At 36.3% G+C, this 20,101-nt stretch overlaps 1 protein-coding gene and 1 pseudogene across 2 annotated transcripts in view; both read left to right on the top strand.

Annotated features, from left to right (window-relative positions):
- Acss3 (acyl-CoA synthetase short chain family member 3) overlaps window positions 1-20,101 on the top strand; it is a 178,551-nt gene that overhangs the window by 44,277 nt on the left and 114,173 nt on the right. The window contains exon 3 of the mRNA XM_006983348.4: window positions 16,253-16,441. Within this exon, the coding sequence (XP_006983410.2) occupies window positions 16,253-16,441 (189 nt within the window). The remainder of the gene's footprint in view (window positions 1-16,252; window positions 16,442-20,101) is intronic.
- Window positions 8,662-11,314, top strand: LOC102922784 (small ribosomal subunit protein uS2-like; annotated as a pseudogene). Its single transcript, XR_013045509.1, has 2 exons — window positions 8,662-9,970; window positions 10,402-11,314. The product of XR_013045509.1 is annotated as a small ribosomal subunit protein uS2-like (transcript).

Below are 20,101 nucleotides of genomic sequence, written 5' to 3'. Positions count from 1 at the left end.
AAGGTATGTAAAGTGTGAGGAGACAGGAACTAAAGACTTTTCAGCAGAAACGTCCCTTTCAGCTGAAGGCTTTTTCAGCTGGAGCTCTTTCAATCTGAGGAGATGGTGAGGTCAGAGGTGATGACTGCGGTTTGCTCTGCTTCTTTCATCTTTCATCTTTCACCCCAATATCAGGCTCTGAGTTTTTTATGATAAGACTTTTAGAAGTTTGTGTTACAATCAAGTCTGTATTTATTCCCAGTGTAATGGAAAATTTCAGATTGCTAAAGGAGTCATTTTTGTCTCCTCTGTAGAAGCATGCAAGAAATGTGGGAAGGAAGCAGATGATAGTGGTCAGAAGAGGAGATGGGTAGGCATGACTTACCTTAAATGGCCCTAGAACAACTGCTTTCATTGATATAGGCAATGGGGAGATAGTGTAGAGAGAGTCTGCATCATGGCTTTCTGGTAGGATAATGCAGAGACAGCCTGTGCCATGGCTTTCTGGTATTTCTCCTACACTCACATGTTGGCTTACATTTCTGGCTATACCTACAATATTTGCAAAAAATCTCTGATTTATCAGTTACTTGCATGTGGCCCCTTTGCTCCCATATTTGAGGTCTTATTTTACTTTTACCCAATAAAGAATTGTTCTTATGTAATTTTTCATATAGAACCACTGGACTAATGACTTACTAATTATTTCATTCTTTTTCTCTCCTATGTATCTATATCTATGATAGATACAACATCATAGACATATAATATGCATGGTTTTCATAATTTAAAGTTTTTCCAAGAAGTTATGCAACCCACAGTCTGAAGGCCAAGCTGTTAAAATTTCAGTACTCGGTTTCCCTTTGTATTTGATCTTGCACCTACATTTCTGCTTACACAGCCAGGAGACCTTGCTGTCATACCTTCCTCACCCTGCTCTCAAACAATGAGGATGAAGCAGTCTTTTCTCCCTCATAAAAATAAAATAACGCTAATAGAGTAGTTTAGTTTCTTTCAATTTGACCAAACCCAGTTCCAGTAAATCTTATTGTACCTTCATCCCATTCTTCAAGGCTGTCATTTGCATCATTCAAGTTGTAGTAAAAGCACAGATGCTCCAATTCTAGAAAAGGTGAGAAAGATATAAACAGATGCAGAAGTATCATAGATGGCCATCCTAGACCTACCATTTGACCTTTGTCTAAGAGGAAAGCTGGGGGATAGAGTATAGGCAGGTGGGTTAGATGGACATTTCCAGGTGTCAGCTGCGGGGAATTATTTCTTTCATAAACTAAAGATCTTACATTTAAATAATTACATTCTATTAACATCAATAAATGATGAATCTAAAGTGAGTGGGAGCTAAATATAAAGTATCATTTGATGGCTGCTTAGAAATAAGAATGCATTCTTTGGTGCAACATTACTCTGAGTTATAGTGCATGTTGATTGTATATCATTAATTATATTAGGTTATAAAAATGGATACGTTATAATTTTTTAACCCAAATATTTCATTGTTTTTTTTTTTCTGGTGAGAATGCCACCAAAACAATTGAATATATTGTGATACTGCTGGAACAAGACTTGTATAGTAAAGCATTAACAAATCATTAGTATGAAGAAGGAACCAACCAAGGTTTAGCAGCCCCCAGAAAATGACACATATATTATTGAAGTCGTGAAAGACATATAGAAATGTGTGCTTCTTACCTAATAGGTTCCTCTGCAAGATTGTGTCCAGCGGTTGTGAAGATCCTGCCAAGACTCGCCTTTGCCATATTTAACAATGATGGTCCATATTCTGAAGCTAAAACGGCCCTTACTGGTGGTGGCTCTAGATCTGGTGCTCATAATAAATTTAATGGGGGAAGAAGATGTACGGTTGTTAGAGAATAAAGGAGGAAGACAGGCCAATGTTAATGTTAAAAATGAGCAAAATATGAAAGAAAAAATACTTTTATGAAAAAACTAGGGAGAATTAGAAATAATTATTCACCTTTCTGTTAATTAGCACATGTACCTGCTCTACACTCAGCAATAGTACAGCTGAACACCTCAACAATTCAACTTGTGACCTTTAATAATTAACAACGAAAATTATAAAATCATTTCACCTGACATGAATGTCCTAAGAAGTAGAGGATAAAGCTAATTAACATATATTGAGGAACTCTGAGTGGCTAAAGTGATAGAAATAAAGTTGCCTTTGAGTATACAAAACAAAGTATTTCTCACAAGCTTTTTTCAATTAGATAAAATAATAACACTATGGAAATGATGTTATTAAAATTATTTAAATTAATTCCACTTGAATTATTTATCACTTTTTATGTTTATATGTATGCACTTTGTAGAGATGTATCATAAAGTAAAATAAATTTGAATAAGGAATGGAAAGTCACAGTAAATTGAATTATTATCAAGATTCTAGATCAGGGGAAATTGATGGCTTATTTTTTCATGTCATACTTGATATTACAAAGGCATGCAATTTTATCATGTGTGGCTTACATGGGAAATTTAGTATATATGAATATTTATGGTAAGTTCTTATCATACCTGCTTTGTTTATTGGTTACTATTTTGTGTTTTATACCTACCTCTACCTTCTTAATTCTACACAGAGTCTTTGGTTGAGTGATACAAATGTTATTGAAAACATCCAGCTGCTGAGGGGATACCTTTCACTATTCCATTCTTTGTTTCTTATTCCATTCTGCTAGTTTCCTATGGATACTTTACAGACATTGATTGACTTTTAGGATGAGCCAAGTAACAAAGTCATGAAGGCTAATAGGAGCACAGTCCAGTTCTGCAAACTGTACTTGAGTCCGGTGCCGCAAACTGTGCTGGATGTTTCCAGAGCAGCTGCCATGTTGTGGAAGTGCTGGTATTTGTTTAATTGGATGTTTAATTAAATAGTTGGTACAGAATTGACCTAAATAAGCATGGTTTCTGATGATGTCTTTTGTTTGTTTTATGCCAACTTTTCTTTAAAAGACAAGAGGAAAAAAATAAAGAAAATGAATCTTTTAATTGATAATCTTATCAATCTTTTTCCTTCAAAATTGTGAGACACACAAACATTTTACAAAACAAAAATTGTACATTTTTTTGTTATTGATTGGTGCATTTTAATATATAATTAAATCTTTTAGTCTCTCTTTTTCTCTTTCTATACACACATACATGTATGAACAAACCAATCTGATAAATAGGATAAAAAAAATCAAACCTGCAAACCACTGAAACTTGCTATATTAATATATTAATTTAACATAGTGAATAATGTCTTCCTACAGCTAAATGACTGAAAAAAATTCACTGAGCTTTGGCTTTGGTTACATGGTCTCTTTAATGCCTCAATTCTTGAATCACATGTAGGTGACTGGATGTCAATAAAACTTGTGATTATGCAATGTTCCATGATGCCATTGTCTTAATTTCCATGATGTAATAAAAGGTAGCCCACTGTTAATTTAAATGATTTCCCAAATCATCCAGATTATGATTCTGTATTCACTTTTGAAAAGCTACGATGTTAATGAAAATGAAAGAATAATTAAGATTTCTTACAAAAAAATGAACTTTGAGAGCATTACTACAGATCTCAGAGAAACTCTGAATTGAATATTTCATTAGTTCAAGAGAAGAGGGACTTGGCTTGAATTAGAAGCATAAGTTATTGTATTTATTGGTCTTCATTAGCCAATGAATGCAGAGTATGCTGAGGGTGAGAAGATGACTCAGTAGGTAAAATGGCATTTGTATTAGAATGAGGCCTTGGGGTGACAGCTTCTGCTTATAACCCTAGAATTAGGGAGTCCAGTGAAGAAACAAGGAACTTAAGGATTTGTAGCCAGAAATTTCTCCATTCCCTTGGGGACTCATGGTCTCGAGTTTCTCCAGTCCTGCCCAGCTCCATGGTCCCTTGGCCACTTATGAAAAAATAACTCAGAGGCTTATATTAATTACAAACTGTATGGCCTAGGACAGCCTTCTCACTAGTTAGCTCTTTCATATTAAATTAACCCATTTCTATTAATCTGTGTTTTGCCACATGGTTATGGCATTACTGGTCTGCTGGCATCTTGCTTCTACTTCAGCATCTACCGTTTCTCTCTCCTCTCCTTTCTTCTCTCTGTATATCTGCTTTGATTTCCCACCTGACTCTAAGCTGCCTTGCCATAGGTCAATGCAGCTTTATTTATCAACCAATCAAAGCAACTCATATTCACAGACTACAGAAAGATATCCCACAGCAGGGAGTGCTGGCCAACCAGCTTAATAAAATAGCCAAAATGTTTAGTAAACTTCATGTTCAGTGAGATGCTTTGTCTTAAAAAATAAGGTGGCGAGTGATAGAGGCACCAGATATGTCCTTTGCATTCATACATACAACCAAGTATATGTGCACATACCTGTGCACAATACACATAAATAAACTAAAAAAGAACTCCCTACCATGTTGGTCATATACTGTAACCCTCTGCAACCACAAGCCCCCAATTAAACGTTTAATTTTACAAGTTGCCTTGGACTTGATGTTCCGTCATGGCAATACAAAAGTAACTAAGACATCATTAAACATTAACTCACAATATGGCTGAAGTATTATGTGTTAAATAATGAAAATCCATAAAGTAAAGTTACCATACTTACAATCAGGAGGGAAATGAACACAAATGTATACCCTTGAACTCACATTTCCGGAAATGTGATTTTTCTCCAGTGTGATTCGACTTACTGGGTACGTGGATGATGACAGTAAAGAATTGAAATGATCCCGGTTTACAGTTCTGTCGTGGAGTTAAAAGACACTCTCCATCCGCATTTAAGAGATGTGACAACATGGACAAAAAAAGAGTTGCACGGTTAAACAAAAACAAGGAGACCACAGAAACCTAACCGACTGGGGTGGTTTGAATGATAACAGTCCCCATAGGCTTATAGATTTGAATACTTGGTCTCCAGTTGATGGTTTCTATTTGGAAGGATTAGGAAGTATGGCTTTGTTTGAGGAGGTGAGTCCCTGGAAGCAAGTTGTGAGACACAAAGCTTTCTGCCATGCCTAATCTCCCTCTCTGTCTCCTGGTTGTGGACCAAGACGTGAGTTCTCAGCATCCATCATTCTGCCATCATTGACTCTCACCCTCTGAATTCGTAAGCCAAATGAAACACTCTCTTTTATAAGTTGCCTTCCTTATGATGTTTTATCATAGCAATAGAAAAGTAACTCAGACACCAGGGCAAGGCAAAGAAAGAAGAGGCCTTAGATAGTGACAAGATATCATGAGAACAACAACAACAACAAAAGTATTTTAAGAGTAGTCTGTCTAAAATGCAAACTGTTTGAAAGTATGATATGGTTGTATTACTTAAGAACAGCAGGGGTTTTAAAATAAACACATTAAAAGTACTAAACCCCGATTTCAAATTTACTTTCTGAATTTTCTAATTTCAATCTGTCCCCCACCCCGCAAAAATAAATTCTAGGATTCTGCTGTGCCTCAGTTTACAGATTTTATCCACAAACATCTTTGTTTGTTTTAACTGTGCGATGGTGTGGATGTAATTGGCCCCAGAAGATTTTGGGGAGTGGCACTATTAGGAGGTATGGCTTTGTTGGAGCAGATATGGCCTTGGGAGGAAGTATGTCTACTGTGGGGGTTGGCTTTGAGATCTCATATATGCTCAAGCCACAATCAGTGTTTCAGTTCACTTTCTGTTTCCTTTGGGTCCAGATACAGAATTTTCAGATCCTCCAGCATCATGTCTGCCTACATGTTGCTATGTCCCACCATGATAATAATGGGCCAAACCTCTGAAAATATAAGACATGCCAATAAATATTTTCCTTTATAAGAGTTGTAGTGGTCATTGTGTTTCTTCACAGCAATAGAAACTCTCACTAAGACAAACTGCATGGCAGAACTATAGGTTTGGACCAGTTCTTTTATTTCACATCTTTACCCAATGTGTTTAATACTTGGGAATAAAAATAACAGGTCTATGGTAGTCAGTCCTGTATACATTCAGGCTTTAAAACCTCTGGAACCTTGATGTTGTCTTTTAATATTTTTTTAAACCCTCTCTAATAAACTTCACTTCTTCCCTCAAAAACCATTTTAAACTTTTGATCTTCTACCTCAGGCCTTCAAGCTTAATAGGAAAAATTAATTCATACCTGGGAGCTATGATTGAAGCTTTCTGTATCAAACCTACAGACTTTCTGTCTACAGACTTTCCTGTACCCAAACATTCTGCTTATGCTTTCTCTCTCTTTACCCCTCCTCTAGGCTTTCTTATGTCTTTACACATCTTGCATACATGATTACTCCTGCTCCCATGACTTTTGTTAACACATATGTGATTTGTAAACAACTGTTTTGCACAGCCCCATATCTTTCTTCAAATGCTGAGATAATTTATGGGATGCCGAGTAAGTATCTGCACTTAGTAGTTCATCTCCACTCTCTTCTCCCGCTGCATCCAAGCTTTTGATTGTTATCAATTTATAGACAGTGTAGATAGTAACTAAAAGTAAAAACTTTCTTTCCTTCTACTTCCCTGAATTCATCAATTGCCTTTTTCTATACTCTACAATGAGCATTTGTCATTATTTTTTAATCATAAGTGTCACAACTATGATATATGAAATAACCAGTACATTTCAAGAATTTGTAAAATTCTTATTTCTACAGTTAACATTTTGCAATTATTTTACCCTTTTCGTGGTTTGAACATGCGATATTTTATAGGTCCTTGTGTTAAAGGCTTGGAGCCCAAAATGGCATATTGAGAAATACTGTAGATCTTTCGGTTGTAAGGTTTACTGGAAGATCATTAGTTCGTTGGAAATGTGCTCATTAAAGGGTTATTGAACCCTAATATCTTCTTGCCTCTAAGTTTTCTCCAACCTATCCTTCCAGTGAGATGTGCTATCCTGGCTAAATATCCAAAGCCATTGGTCTGTGTATTCTTGGACTCTAAATTCTAGAACCCTGAGCTGAAAAAAAATCCCTTTATTTGCACGTTTAATCCTTCAATTATTTTGTTTTAGAAGTTGAAGCTGACAAACACAGCATTGTTCTTAGGACAAGTCTCAACTCAATGGGCTTTAACAAATTGCATGTTTGGTATGGTTTTCTGACCTTTCTAAACCTCTCATATCTTCATAATGAAGAATTGTCATACCCATTCAGAACTGCTGCGACTTTCTCAATCAGATGATGCATACGATGATGATTAATGATTTGGCAGAAGTAGTCATGTGAGTAGAGGTGGGAGATAGTCATAGTTCCCCAATTATCAACACCTAGAGTTCAAAGATGGCAAAATGGTTAAAAAGGCAGAGGAAACTGAGGCCCTAACTTTTGTCTGTATCTTTCCTTTCCTTTTGTCCCACACACTGTTGCCATGCTGTGTGTATGATAGGCATCAATGACCTTTCCCAGTCTTTAGACCTTGAACTTCTCCTTGGTATAGAATTACTTTCTCTATCATTAATGGCCTGCTATGTAAGAGGACTGTTTTCAAATTAACAAGGTGTTACTTTCAGGGTGTGCTAAATTCTGATGCTGTAGGTGTAGATTTCAAAATATGTGACTATTAAAGGAATGGAAAAATATATCGCTTTTCAAGATTGTGAGCATGTAGGCCACAGAAATGTGGGACTGAACTAATTTTCTGTGAAATATAGTATGGAATTCACATTTGTGTTGAAAGCACACAGATTATTGAAATTGTAGTTATTTCAGGCTTGAATTGAATAGTTCTTTATTACACTTTGCTTACAAATGCATAGTATTAAAATGGCAAAATATTGATAGAAACTCACATGTGAGGAAAGTGGAAATAAGCAAAATTATTATTATTGGTAATGATATTTACTTCTTCATTGGAGAAAATTATTTTACCAGAGGAAACATTACAGTAAATGTTTCCAACATTCAGATAACTGTTTTAAATGTAAGATAATATTTTATAATATTTTCTTCCAAAATAGAGCAGTGTTATGTTAAATATAAAATATTTATTATTTTCTGTTTTAGAAAAGTAACAATAAACTTCACTCTTGAATATATATGGTATGATATTATCAGTTAGGAAATTGTTATTTTTCTTTCTTTAATAACCTGACCTTTTCTCCATCAGGAAGCTGTTCTCACAACTGCTGCAATCCTCTAGAGTATCATGTTTGCTTGGAAGTTATTTTAATGTTGAATATAGTAAATTCTCACTGTCTTCAAAAACTACTTTTCTGGAAGCTTTTTTTATAAGAACACATGCACATGCCTGACATATTAGTTAGATAGTTTTGGTTTAATTTCGGCTTTTAACTGGTTTTCATATAGTGAATTTTTCATTAATATTTATATGGACACTCAGTTGACACATAGTAAAATGAAAATTATTCATTAAAAATGAATGCTTGTGAATGCATTCCCTTGTGTGTAGGAATGTAGGAGCAATGATCAATATCTGATCTCAAGTAAAATAAATATTTTCAGTAATTACATAGTATATACAGCAGGTCATTTGTCCCCAAATGTAATAATGTGTTTCCCCAGATATTGTTTGTTAACTAGTACTTTTGTTATTGATTGGAGAAGGGTTTACAATATATAATTATTTCAAGTGTACTTTCCCTTTTCTTCTTTAAATATATTTTTATTTGATTAGTCCTAATAACTCAGGCTAATTCTGTATCATTTTATAGAATGAATGCATTTAATTTTATGAAATTGTTAATTACTTATATGTTCTAAGTGTAAATTTTAAAATTTTTTACTTTCAAATTACAATGAAAAAAGTTAGTGTGACACTTGATTTTTCAAAACTATTGAAAAACAAGTATCATCTGCATATTGCTCATGCTAAGCTTTCAGACCATTTCTAGGATCCTGATATGGAATGAACTGCAACAAGGTCAATTGTGCTCCGTCTAGTCGTTGCACAGAACTGGTGAGGCCTAAGTTGATGGACTGTCAGTCAAAGCAGTGATTGACAGCACAGATGCCATCAGAAGCCAAGTACATAATATAAATAGAAGTAGGTGTGTGAGAGAAAAATCAGATATTAGTATGTATCACAGCTTTTCTACAGCTGTGGAACTATAGTGTAGGGATCATGGCATAAACATACATACCTAGGCTTTTGAAGAAAAGTATTTTAAACTGAAGTGATATGATAAATAATATTTATATTGAATGTTCTCAGGATAGTGAGTAAATAGCTCAGATACCATCAGGTTCAGTTGATTGGTGTCCTTTAGGACAACAGGCCTGGTATTATGAAGCCTTCCTATTTTTCAAGGAAATCACTGGGTTCTCTGAATTGTTACATTGTCTCAGTCTATTTTGTACTATCACAAAATATTTGATGCTGAATGGTTTATATAGAATAATATGTGAGAGAAAATATTATGCAGCTGATGGGAGATAATAGATATTCTTCGGTCAGGTGATTTCTTCTTGTATTTACTGCTCTCACAAGAACCCACTTGGATCCCACAGGAACTATATTTATTTCTGCCAAGATGATTTCCTCTTCTTAGACCTCATTTCCTCTTCTTAGACCTCAACTCTTAAAAGCTCTGCCACTACTAAAAAAAAGGTAACCCATTCTGGGTACTAGGGATATTATTTGATAGCATATGATTTCTAGTTTGGCCATTGTTTCCCTTGTTATATTGTAATACCATTTAGAATCCCTTTATCCATATTTAGGAAGATTTTACATCAGTAGGGTTTCCATAACTTTTCAGGACGTTAGCTTTTCTGCACTGACCAGCAACAGGACAACAAGGCATTGTTCTTTATTACCATCATGACTTATAGGGAAACTTACACAATGTCTGGAGCCCTTGATGTCCTGCAGATGAAGGGAGATGATGTCCTCAATTTCCTTGCCACAAAAACCCACTTACCTGGCACCAACCTTGACTTCCAGATGGAGCAGTCCATCTGTAAAATGAAAAGTGGTGGTATCTGTAGATGTAACCAACAGTCTTTTTAAATAAGAAACACAGAACCAATGTAAAAGAGAAAGCCGAGAGGTCAGAGCTCAGAGCTCTAAAATCTCACCCTTCCTCCTGTGGTGTCCCAGCTTCCCAAAAGAGAGCTATATCCTGTCTGTCCGTCTTTTTATAGTATTTTGTTCTGCCTTCTCATTTGTTGTAAACCCAAACACATGACTGCCTTGTCACTGTCTGTATGTACAGCCTCCCCAGGTCTTAAAAGCATATGTCTCCAATGCTGGCTGTATCCCTGAACACACAGAGATCTATGGGATTAAAGGCGTGTGCCACCACCGCCACACTCTTGCTATGGCTCTAATAGCTCTGACTCCCGGGTAACTTTATTTATTAACATACAATCAAAATCACATTTCAGTACAATTAGAATACCACAACAGGTATCCGTACCATAAATCTGAAGAGAACGTTGGATACGTTGTTGTTCACAGCTCAAGCCATTCTTGCTGATGAGAACCCTGCTGACGTCAACCTCAGCCTCATCTCCTCCGGGAACACTGGTCAACTAGCCCTCCTGAAGTTTGCTGTTGCTGCGGGAACCACACTAATTGCTGGTGGCTTCACACTTGGGACCTGCATTAACCAAATCCAAGCAGCCTTCAGGGAGTCACAGCTGCTAGTGGTGACTGATCCAAAGGCTGACCATGTGCCAGCCACAGAGGCCTCTTATGCCAACCTGCCCACCATTGCTGTCTGTAACAGATCCTCCTTTGTGCTGTGTGGATGTTGCCATTCCATGCAACCACAAAGGGGCTCACTCAGTGGGTCTCAGGTGGTGGTGGATGCTGGCCTGTGAATACTCCACATGTATGGCCCGATCTACCATGAGCACCCATGGGGTGTTATGCCTCATTTCTACTTCTACAGAGATCTGGAAGAGACTGAGAAGGAAGAACAGGCCACTACTAAAAAGGCTGTGACCAAGGAGGAACTTCTGAGTGAATGGACTTTATTAGCTCCTATGTCCACTGCATCTTAGTCAAAGGTAGCCAACTGGTTTGAGTGTAAGCAAATGCTCTCTCCATACCTATCTAGTAGTTCCCTACTGAACACTGGAGTGTCCAGCCAGCCCGTGAGGAATGGTCAGCAGCTCCTCTGCAGAGGCCATGGAGTGGGTTGGAACCAACAATCAGTGGTCCTGAGCTTCTCTGAAGACTCTTGAACAAAAGAAGGAAAGAAGGAAAATAAAGTTTCTATAAGCTATGGAAGGGAAAACAAGATCTTTAGTGTTACTTATCCTTGCTTATATCTTTCCTTCATATTGCTCTTGCATCCTCTACCCATCTAATCCTCCTATTCTAATGTCCATTTTATCACTTTGTAATAGTATATTCTATTTCTCCTTCTTTGGAAGATATTTCCACCCTGCTGGTCCATTATGATCTACCTAATCTCTGTGGATTTTCTAAATGAAGCACATATCTAATGCTTAAAAGAAAGGGACTCCTGACAATGGCAGTGTGTGTGTGGGGTATCTTTGGAACTTTTGCCTTCTCTTGGGACCTCTTTTCTCCTACTGGTTGCCTCGTCCAGCCTTGAAACTAGGGTTTGTCTCTAGTTTAATGGTAACTTATTATGCTGTTGTTCAGTTGACATCCCTGGGAGGCCTGCTCTTTTCTGAAGGGAAATGAAAGAGGAGTGGATCTGAGGGAGAGGGGAGGTGGTGGGGAGGACTCAGAAGGATGGAAGGAGAGAAAACTGTGGTCAGGATGTAATGCATGACAGAGGAATAAAAAATTAATTAAAAGAAAATATCAATATATACATATTGAGAAACATACAGTGTTTGTCTTTCTGAGTCTGGATTACCTCACTTAGGATGATTTTTTTTCTAGCTCCATTTACCTGCAAATTTCATTTTCCTTAACAGCTGAATAACATTTTATTGTGTAAATGTACCACATTTGTATTATCCATTTACCAATTGATGGATATTTAGGCTATTTCCACTTTTTGGAAAGCAGTAATGAACTTGGATGAGCAAGTTTCCCTGCGCTAATGTATCATGGGGTTTATGTTCAAGACTGGTATAGCTGGATCTTGTGGTAGATCAGTTTTCAACTTTTTGGAGATCCTTCACACTGATTTTCATACTATTTTGCACTCTCATCAGCGATGAATAAGTTCTGTCATTTGTTATAATGATTTTAGCCATTCTGACTATGATAAGATGGAATCTCAAAGCAGTTGTAATTTGCATTTCCCTGGTGGCTAAGGGTATTGTACAGGTCTTCAAGTGTTTTTTTTTTTTTTAATTTTTTTTTAGCATTTATGTTTCATTTCTTGAGTACTCACTGTTTAGTTCTATATTCTATTTTTAATTGTGCTATTGATTTTTGCTGTTCAGTTTTTGAGTTCTATGTGTTGTCTAGGTATTAGTCTTCTGAAAATGTGCAATTGGTAAAATGATTCTCCCTCGCCTTCTGTAGGCTGCCTTTGCTTGAATGATGTTGTCTTTGCTGTTCATGAGTTTTTTAGCTTCATTTTCATGATGTTCTATTTTATTAGTTGTTCTCAAAACCTACATTATTAAGATCCTGTTCAAAAATTCTTTTCCTGTGTCAATGAGTTCGATCCTACTCTCCACTTTCTCTTCTGTCTTATTGAATTATATGGTCTTATTTTGAGGTCCTTGGTCCATTTGGAGTTGAGTTTTATGCAGGGTTATAAATACAGATCTAAATCATTCTTTTTTGTGGTCTGATTGTTCTTTATTTTATAACTAGAATCCACCTATGAGTGAGTACATACCATGACTGTCTTTCTGGGTTTGGGTTACCCCACTCAGGATGATTTTTTCTAGTTCCGTCCATCTAAATCATTCTTTTACATGTGGGTATCCATAAGAATCATTGCTCTTCAGATTACAGACTGTTGCTAATGCTGTTGGTGGCTGTCCTCAACCCGATGGTAAGACCCTGCTGCTGAATACACTACATACTTATTTCCATCAAACATAGAGAAATTGAGCTAAAGTTCGAAAATAAGCTCCACCCTCTGCTGACTAGTATTTATAGTGTTAAAAGGTAATATATATTATATAGACAGAAAAGATACTATAGAAAGCTACAATGCTGACCTACCTATAAGACATACCCACTGGTACAAAGTTGCAAAAATGTTATGGGAATAACCAACCACTTTTTATTGGATATAAGAGCAGCTTCATGAGATGAAACCCACACCTGACACTATCAAAGAAGCCAAGAACCTGGGGCTGGATATGTTATGGATCTTGGATAAAGCTTAATATGTAAACATAATATATATTATATATATAATTTATGATATATATATACATATATATATATATATATATGCTATAACCATAGGTCAATGCCTCCCCCAACCCAAGTCAAAGGAGCTTCTTCTTGCAGTAGATGATAATTTACATAGAAACCCACAAATGGACAATGTGCAGAGAGTGGGAGACTTTGGAGCACTTACTGCTAAACAGGATGTCTTTATTACACCCTTACCCTTAAGGCTCAAATATTTATGTGGAAGAGGAGGCAGAATCATTGTAAGCACCGGAGGTGATGTAAGACTCTGAAAAACAGAATTCACCAAACACAACAGGGTCCATGCACACAAGAACACACAGAAACCGTGGCAGCTCAAGCCAGACAAATTCTCAGCATTGAGAATGGGAACAAAGTCCCATCCTTACCCAAGAAGCTATTTTAATTCATATTTGATAGGAGAGGGAAAAATCAGTCTTTTTTTCAGTGAAGTATATTGACAGTGGGTATATCAACCACACTCCAGGATAGGTCTCATTCTCAGGAGCAGTTCGCCAACACAAAATACACTCACTTCACAATTTTTGTGTGCTTGTTTTGTTTTGTTTTTTAAGAGAAAGAAAGACATGAAGTTAGGTGGGTCAAGAGGAAGGGAAAGAAGTAGAGTTAAAGGGGAGGGAAAGAATATGATCAAACTATAGTGCATGAAAATTGAAAAAAAAATACAAATAAACTAAATAAACTTTGGCCACTTCATATCACCACATGGGGACCAAATTGCTTTCAAAGGTACACCAGCTCACACTCAAACAAAAGAATATATGAAGCCTAAGAAATTTAACATGCTGCCTACATGCTAATATTTAATATGATTACAATTTAAACTCATTTTGATGTCATGTTTGGCCAATGCCTTATCTCTCTGAGATCTTAATTTTAAAAGCAAAGCCTTGAATCTCTTGATTTCATTTCTTTCAGCAGACAGAAACATTGTGAGCATCTTCCAGCCATTTGTGAGAGAGAATAGAATATACAATTCACAGGATTATTCCTAGATTAGCTTTTGTTGGAAAACTATTTTAATTCAGTAACAGACATTATTCAAAATGTTAATGTTAAACTTGTAAACAGGCAATTTTATTCAGAACACTACACTAAATGGTTTATTGGGCAATGCAATAACCCACTATTACACTGGCATAGTGATTTCTGTAGGGATTACATGCTGAAATGTTTGGCTATAACTCCCTAGTGTTTATTTCCATTTCTGAGCTTCATATGGAATTTAAGTTTATGATCTTTATTTCCTTTGTGTATTTTTTGTATAACTTTTTTTTCTGGGTAGAAACATTTTTTTTTGTGGGTAGAAATCTTATAACTCCATTATAAGATTTATAGTACTCGGAAAAATAAAACACTATGCTTTTTTTTATTGTTTTTTTTCCATTTCTTTTATCAAAGACCTTAACTTAGAGAAAAATGGTCAGAATTCAGAATTGTTTAAAATTCATGAGAAAGAGAGGTAGAAAGAAGTGAAGAGAACCAGTAATAGCTGTGTGGCCAGTTCCTTTCCTCATGCCTCCTCTGCTCATTTTCTTGAACAACCATTTTCAAAAGGCCAGCGTAATCCTTATGGTTGCCCACTGGGCCCTACAGGTGACTTGACAATGACCACCTTTGGCTCTCTCTGTCTTGATAGGATATTCATAGATAACTACTTATTCTCAGCCTTCTATAGGTTTTGCTAAAATGTGACTTCCTTGGGATATCTCTCGAGTATCTCATTGGCAATTATACCTACTTCTCTCATAGGATTGATAATCGTTGAATAAAACACATGGACTTATCTTTAATTACAGGTATTCCTTCTGCTAAAATTAAATACTGAGAACGTAGAGATTTCTGTCTTATTTGTTCTAGTTTATTTACAGATCTGATCAATCATGTAATGGAGATAGCAAGGAGAGAGAGAGAAAGAGAGAGACAGAGACAGAGAGACAGAGACACAGAGAGAGAGCAGATATTTATTTTTCCATTTTGGGAGAAATAATAATTTTAAATGAAAGAACAGTTTTAAAGTGATAGGATATTGAACTTATAAGTGAGGTCTGGGCACACAGCCTGCTCTAATTGGGTGTGAAAATGTTTCCTACAGCAAATTATATTATGTGTGTGCTTATGATTTGTTTTGCTATATTTTTACTAGAAATTGCAAAAACATGTGTTAAGAGAAAAGACATTTTTATATTTGATCTTCCAATGCATGATAAAAGTGAAAAGAGGCTTGTATACTTGGTCCGAAAGGAAATTACTCTATAATTATTTTGTATAAATATTTAGTATAAAAAATATAAAGAAAAATTGGCTTGAGGTGTTAAAAAGAGCAAAGAATATGAGGCCAGTAAATGTGATAGTTTCTTCACTATTTCATTTACTAGTCATATGATGTCTGGTTAGCTGTAGGTTACCTCTGAGCCTCAATTTACCTAGCCTATAAATGAGAAAAAACAATACAGTAAAATCTGCTTTATTTCATGTTTCATGTATAGCCATGTTTTCTCTCTAAATGTGCTTACTTTCATAGTTAATCCACCATATATCTAAATTTATAGCTCTTTTATTTTCTCTTTGCTTAACAGATTGTTGGAATGCAAGTTCTATAAGGAAAAATCTAGTTTTCTTTTTCAATATGCATCACCAATTACAAATATCAAGTCAGACAGGATAAGTTGTTTAGTCAATGTGCTGTATGATGATTGAGTAAGTGAATGCAAGCCCTGGAGTTTTCTGACACAATGGTGGAAATTTTCATATGTAATCATTTAAAGTGAGGAGACATTATGTCATCCTGTCTAAACGATTATCTCCATTATTAAATACACTCTCCACACTTCTTTAATTTGCCACAATGTAGATGGCTGTCTTCTAGATTTACTATCTCAACTTCAAGTTTAGGGAAATAATGGCGTTCTGATGATTCTCATAACAGGTCTCTAAGCTGGCTGGTGTCTTGGTCAAGCAGGGTGTCAAGAAAGGTGACACCGTGGTCATCTATATGCCCATGATCCCACAAGCAATATACACCATGCTGGCATGTGCAAGGATAGGAGCCATCCACAGCCTCATATTTGGAGGGTTTGCATCCAAGGAACTAAGTACCCGCATTGATCATGCAAAGGTGAGTACGTTCTTTAGGGTCAAGTCGTTCAGCTGCCTATAGCATACCACTTAATTGTGGGGAATTCCTTTAAGTATTATTTTATGATTTGATCTTCATTTCAAATGGAATACTCAAATTTAGTTCTTTCTCCCTTCCTTCCTTCCTTCCTTCCTTCCTTCCTTCCTTCCTTCCTTCCTTCCTTTCTTTCTTTCTTTCTCCCTTCCTTCCTTCCTTCCTTCCTTCCTTCCTTCCTTCCTTCCTTCCTTCCTTCCTTCCTTCCTTCCTTCCTTCCTTTCTTTCTTCTCTCTCTCTCTCTCTCTCTCTCTCTCTCTCTCTCTCTCTCTCTCTCTCTCTCTTTCTTCCTTCCACATATCTGCTTACTGTACATTAATTTTGGAGTTCTTGCCATACCAAACATCCTGCTAAGTGTTTAGAGGAATATAAAATAGGAGATGAAGCATGCATGTGCCTTCTGTGTTATCTTGTTATGTACTGACATGCATAAGACACCCAAGAAAGACAAGTGATAAATAATTTACTCCTTAGATGTATCTAAGTCCTTGATACTTTCCTTGGAACTGGGTAACAAATCTCCCTTTATGTGTGTTCCTTGGAACTGGGTAATAAACTATTATTACCCAGAGAGATTGACACAGGGTTAAGAAGGAATGTTTGGAAGATTGCTGTCACGTGTTGAAATTGGGTACCATGATAACAAATTCTATAAACCTATTGTGAAAGATTCTTGAGGTATGACCTTAAATGAACTAGTACATGATTTGTGGCTTATATGACTCACTTAAAAAATGATCGGCATTATCATTTCATGAATTTATCAGGGGTCAATTCATATATTTCTATAAAGGGCCACACAGTAAATGTTTTAGAATTGGTGTGCCTCCTTGTTTCCAGTGTAACCGGTCAGCTGCTAGTGTAGCAATGAAGTGACCATAGAGAGTATACACAAGGATGAGGATATTCTTGTCACAACAAAACTTTACAAAAATTGCACAGCTTTCTAATTTAAAGGTAGGGACATTTTTTTTTGGGGGGGGGCAGCTAAAGAGGGATTCCTGGGAAACAGAAATATTTAGGAGGGATCTTGACTAAGATTTCCTAGTTTACCAGAATGCAATAATGAGATCCACCAACAATACAAATCAAGAGTTAGAGGCAAGAAGGAAGAAAAGTCATCTGGGAGAGAGCATGCAGGATAGTGTGACAGAATGTAGGGAGAGAGCTTGCTAGGCAGGATTCCACTGAACCTACAGAAATAGCAGAGTGAAGTTTGGAGCAGGCAAGTGGTGCATTTGAAGTGATGTTAGGAAGACAGCCTTGCAGTGCGGGAGACTCTGAGAGCTTGAGCAAGAAGTTTTGGTAGGTAGTCTATTTGCAAAGCAGTTGTGAATATGTTGGGGGGAAATGGCCGTGGGAAGACTGAGGAAGGAAGGAAAGAGGAGATGGCTGACCTTGCAGTTACACAAGCCCCAAATGGGACATTCCTAGGAAGGCAAGGAGTTAGAATATTAGAAATTCCCCTGGGAGGCAGGCACATGCTAAGACTACGTATTTGCTTCATCTGAAAATTAATTAGGAATTAGAACTGGGAAAACACTTTGTGAATTAACCATCTGAGTTAGTTGTTTTTTGCTTTTCTTTTTAAAAACATTGAGTTAGGGCTCATAAAAAAAAATCTAAAAGAATTATCCATCACTGACCTGCAAATTAGAGGGAAAAGATTTTTGAGGAGGCTGCTGTTGACTTCAGGTTTTAGCCACAGAAATTCTGAACGCCATTTACACAAACACATTGGGTACATTACTTTAAAAATACCGTTTTATAACATATAGAGAAATTAATATATACAAAAAGCCAGAGTCTTTTTGTGCTGTGCTGATGGAAGAGTTTCATTCACAATGCACATGCTTAACTATATTAATGCATGTTCTTATGTGAAAAGCCATTCATCATGCCAAATTTAACAAACTCAGTGGAAATGTCTGTTTTTACATCATGATTTTTAAAAAGGATAAAAATACTTGAACAGATAAACATGTGAAAATGTCCAGACTCCGTAAAATCGCTGATAAAAGCTGTTAATAGAAACATGAAAGGAGTTATTTCAGACTCTCATTTTGACTTACTTTAATTGTTCAGGTGTTACAAATTTATATGTGTTCTTCATTTATTATATAGCTTACTTTCATTTGTTCCAAATTATATTCTTAGGAAATGTTATCTAGTGCTATGCTCACAAACATTAAAAACAATAAATTGTGAATTAAAGTATGTATCATTAGAACATAATAAAACAAAACAAGAATTGTTTCTATTTTCTCTCCATGCTTTATAAAAATATATCAACTTACTATAGTTGCATAGAAAGAGTCTGAAACCATAGAACTGGCTCTCTCTGCCTCCACCACTGCTAACCTGAGGCAAGTTATGTAGCTGCCATGAGCTTCAGCTCCGTGAGTATTAAGTGACATTCAAAATGCAAAATTGACTATATGTGCATATATTTGACATAGCCTAAACCTTCCCTAAATGAACTATGTTGTAACCAAAAGTCAGAATTCAAGAACATATGCTATACTTTGGAGTGATTATCTGCCTCCTGATTAATTTATTATATGGCAACTTGTCTTGGAACAATATAATAACACAAATAAAGATGTGCTTGTGTCCATAAATTATTGGAAAATTGGCTTAGATTCATGGTTGCTGTTGAGAACTTATGATGTAGTGAGGAATGTATGCAGCATAAGAGACATAAAGATAATTGCCATCCATGTTTGTCATTGGAGAGCTTATTGTGTTAGGAGGTGAAGGAATGTGTGGACTGTTGTAGCTAAAGTTTTCCTGCCTTGCCCACAGTCAGGACAAATCTTTGTCACCCGCCAGTCCCACAGCTGCTCAGACCCAACCAAGTAAACGCAGAGACTTATATTGCTTACAAACTGTATGGCCGTGGCAGGCTTCTTGCTAACTGTTCTTATATCTTAACTTAATCCATTTCCATAAATCTATACCTTGTCACATGGCTTGTGGCTTACCAGAGTCTTCACATGCTGCTTGTCATGGCGGCGGCTGGCAGTGTCTCTGACTCAGCCTTCCACTTCCCAGAATTCTTCTCCTCCTTGTCCCACCTTTACTTCCTCCTGCCTGGCCACTGGTCAATCAGTGTTTTATTTATTGACCAATCAGAGCAACAGATTTGACATACAGACCATCCCACAGCAGACTGTAGTTCCATATCTGAGACATACCCAGCGTGTTCCAAAGAAAGATTAATACAGACATTCCAGGGATACCTTTGAGCTACACCTAAAATTTGCAGATGAATGCATGTTAATGACAGAAGCATGTCTTGGACTTATGAGATCAAAACAAATTATTTGGGAGTCATTTTAAAAAAATAATGTAAGGCAGGCATAGTGGTACACACCTTTAACCCCAGCACTTAAGAGGCAAAAGCATGAAGATTTCTCTGGGTTTGAGGGAAGCCTGATCTGCGTAGTCAGTACTAGAACAGCCAGAGCTATGTAGTGAGACTCTGTCTCAAAATAATAATAATAATAATAATAATAATAATAATAACAATAATATAAAACTACATAATATGTACTAACATAATTCTGTATTAAGGATGAGGAAAATATTACTAAAATCTAAGTT

The sequence above is a fragment of the Peromyscus maniculatus genome, chromosome 18 (genome assembly GCF_049852395.1).
Source record: "Peromyscus maniculatus bairdii isolate BWxNUB_F1_BW_parent chromosome 18, HU_Pman_BW_mat_3.1, whole genome shotgun sequence".
In the NCBI taxonomy this organism is placed as follows: domain Eukaryota; kingdom Metazoa; phylum Chordata; class Mammalia; order Rodentia; family Cricetidae; genus Peromyscus; species Peromyscus maniculatus.
This window is presented reverse-complemented; position numbering and strand designations above follow the sequence as displayed.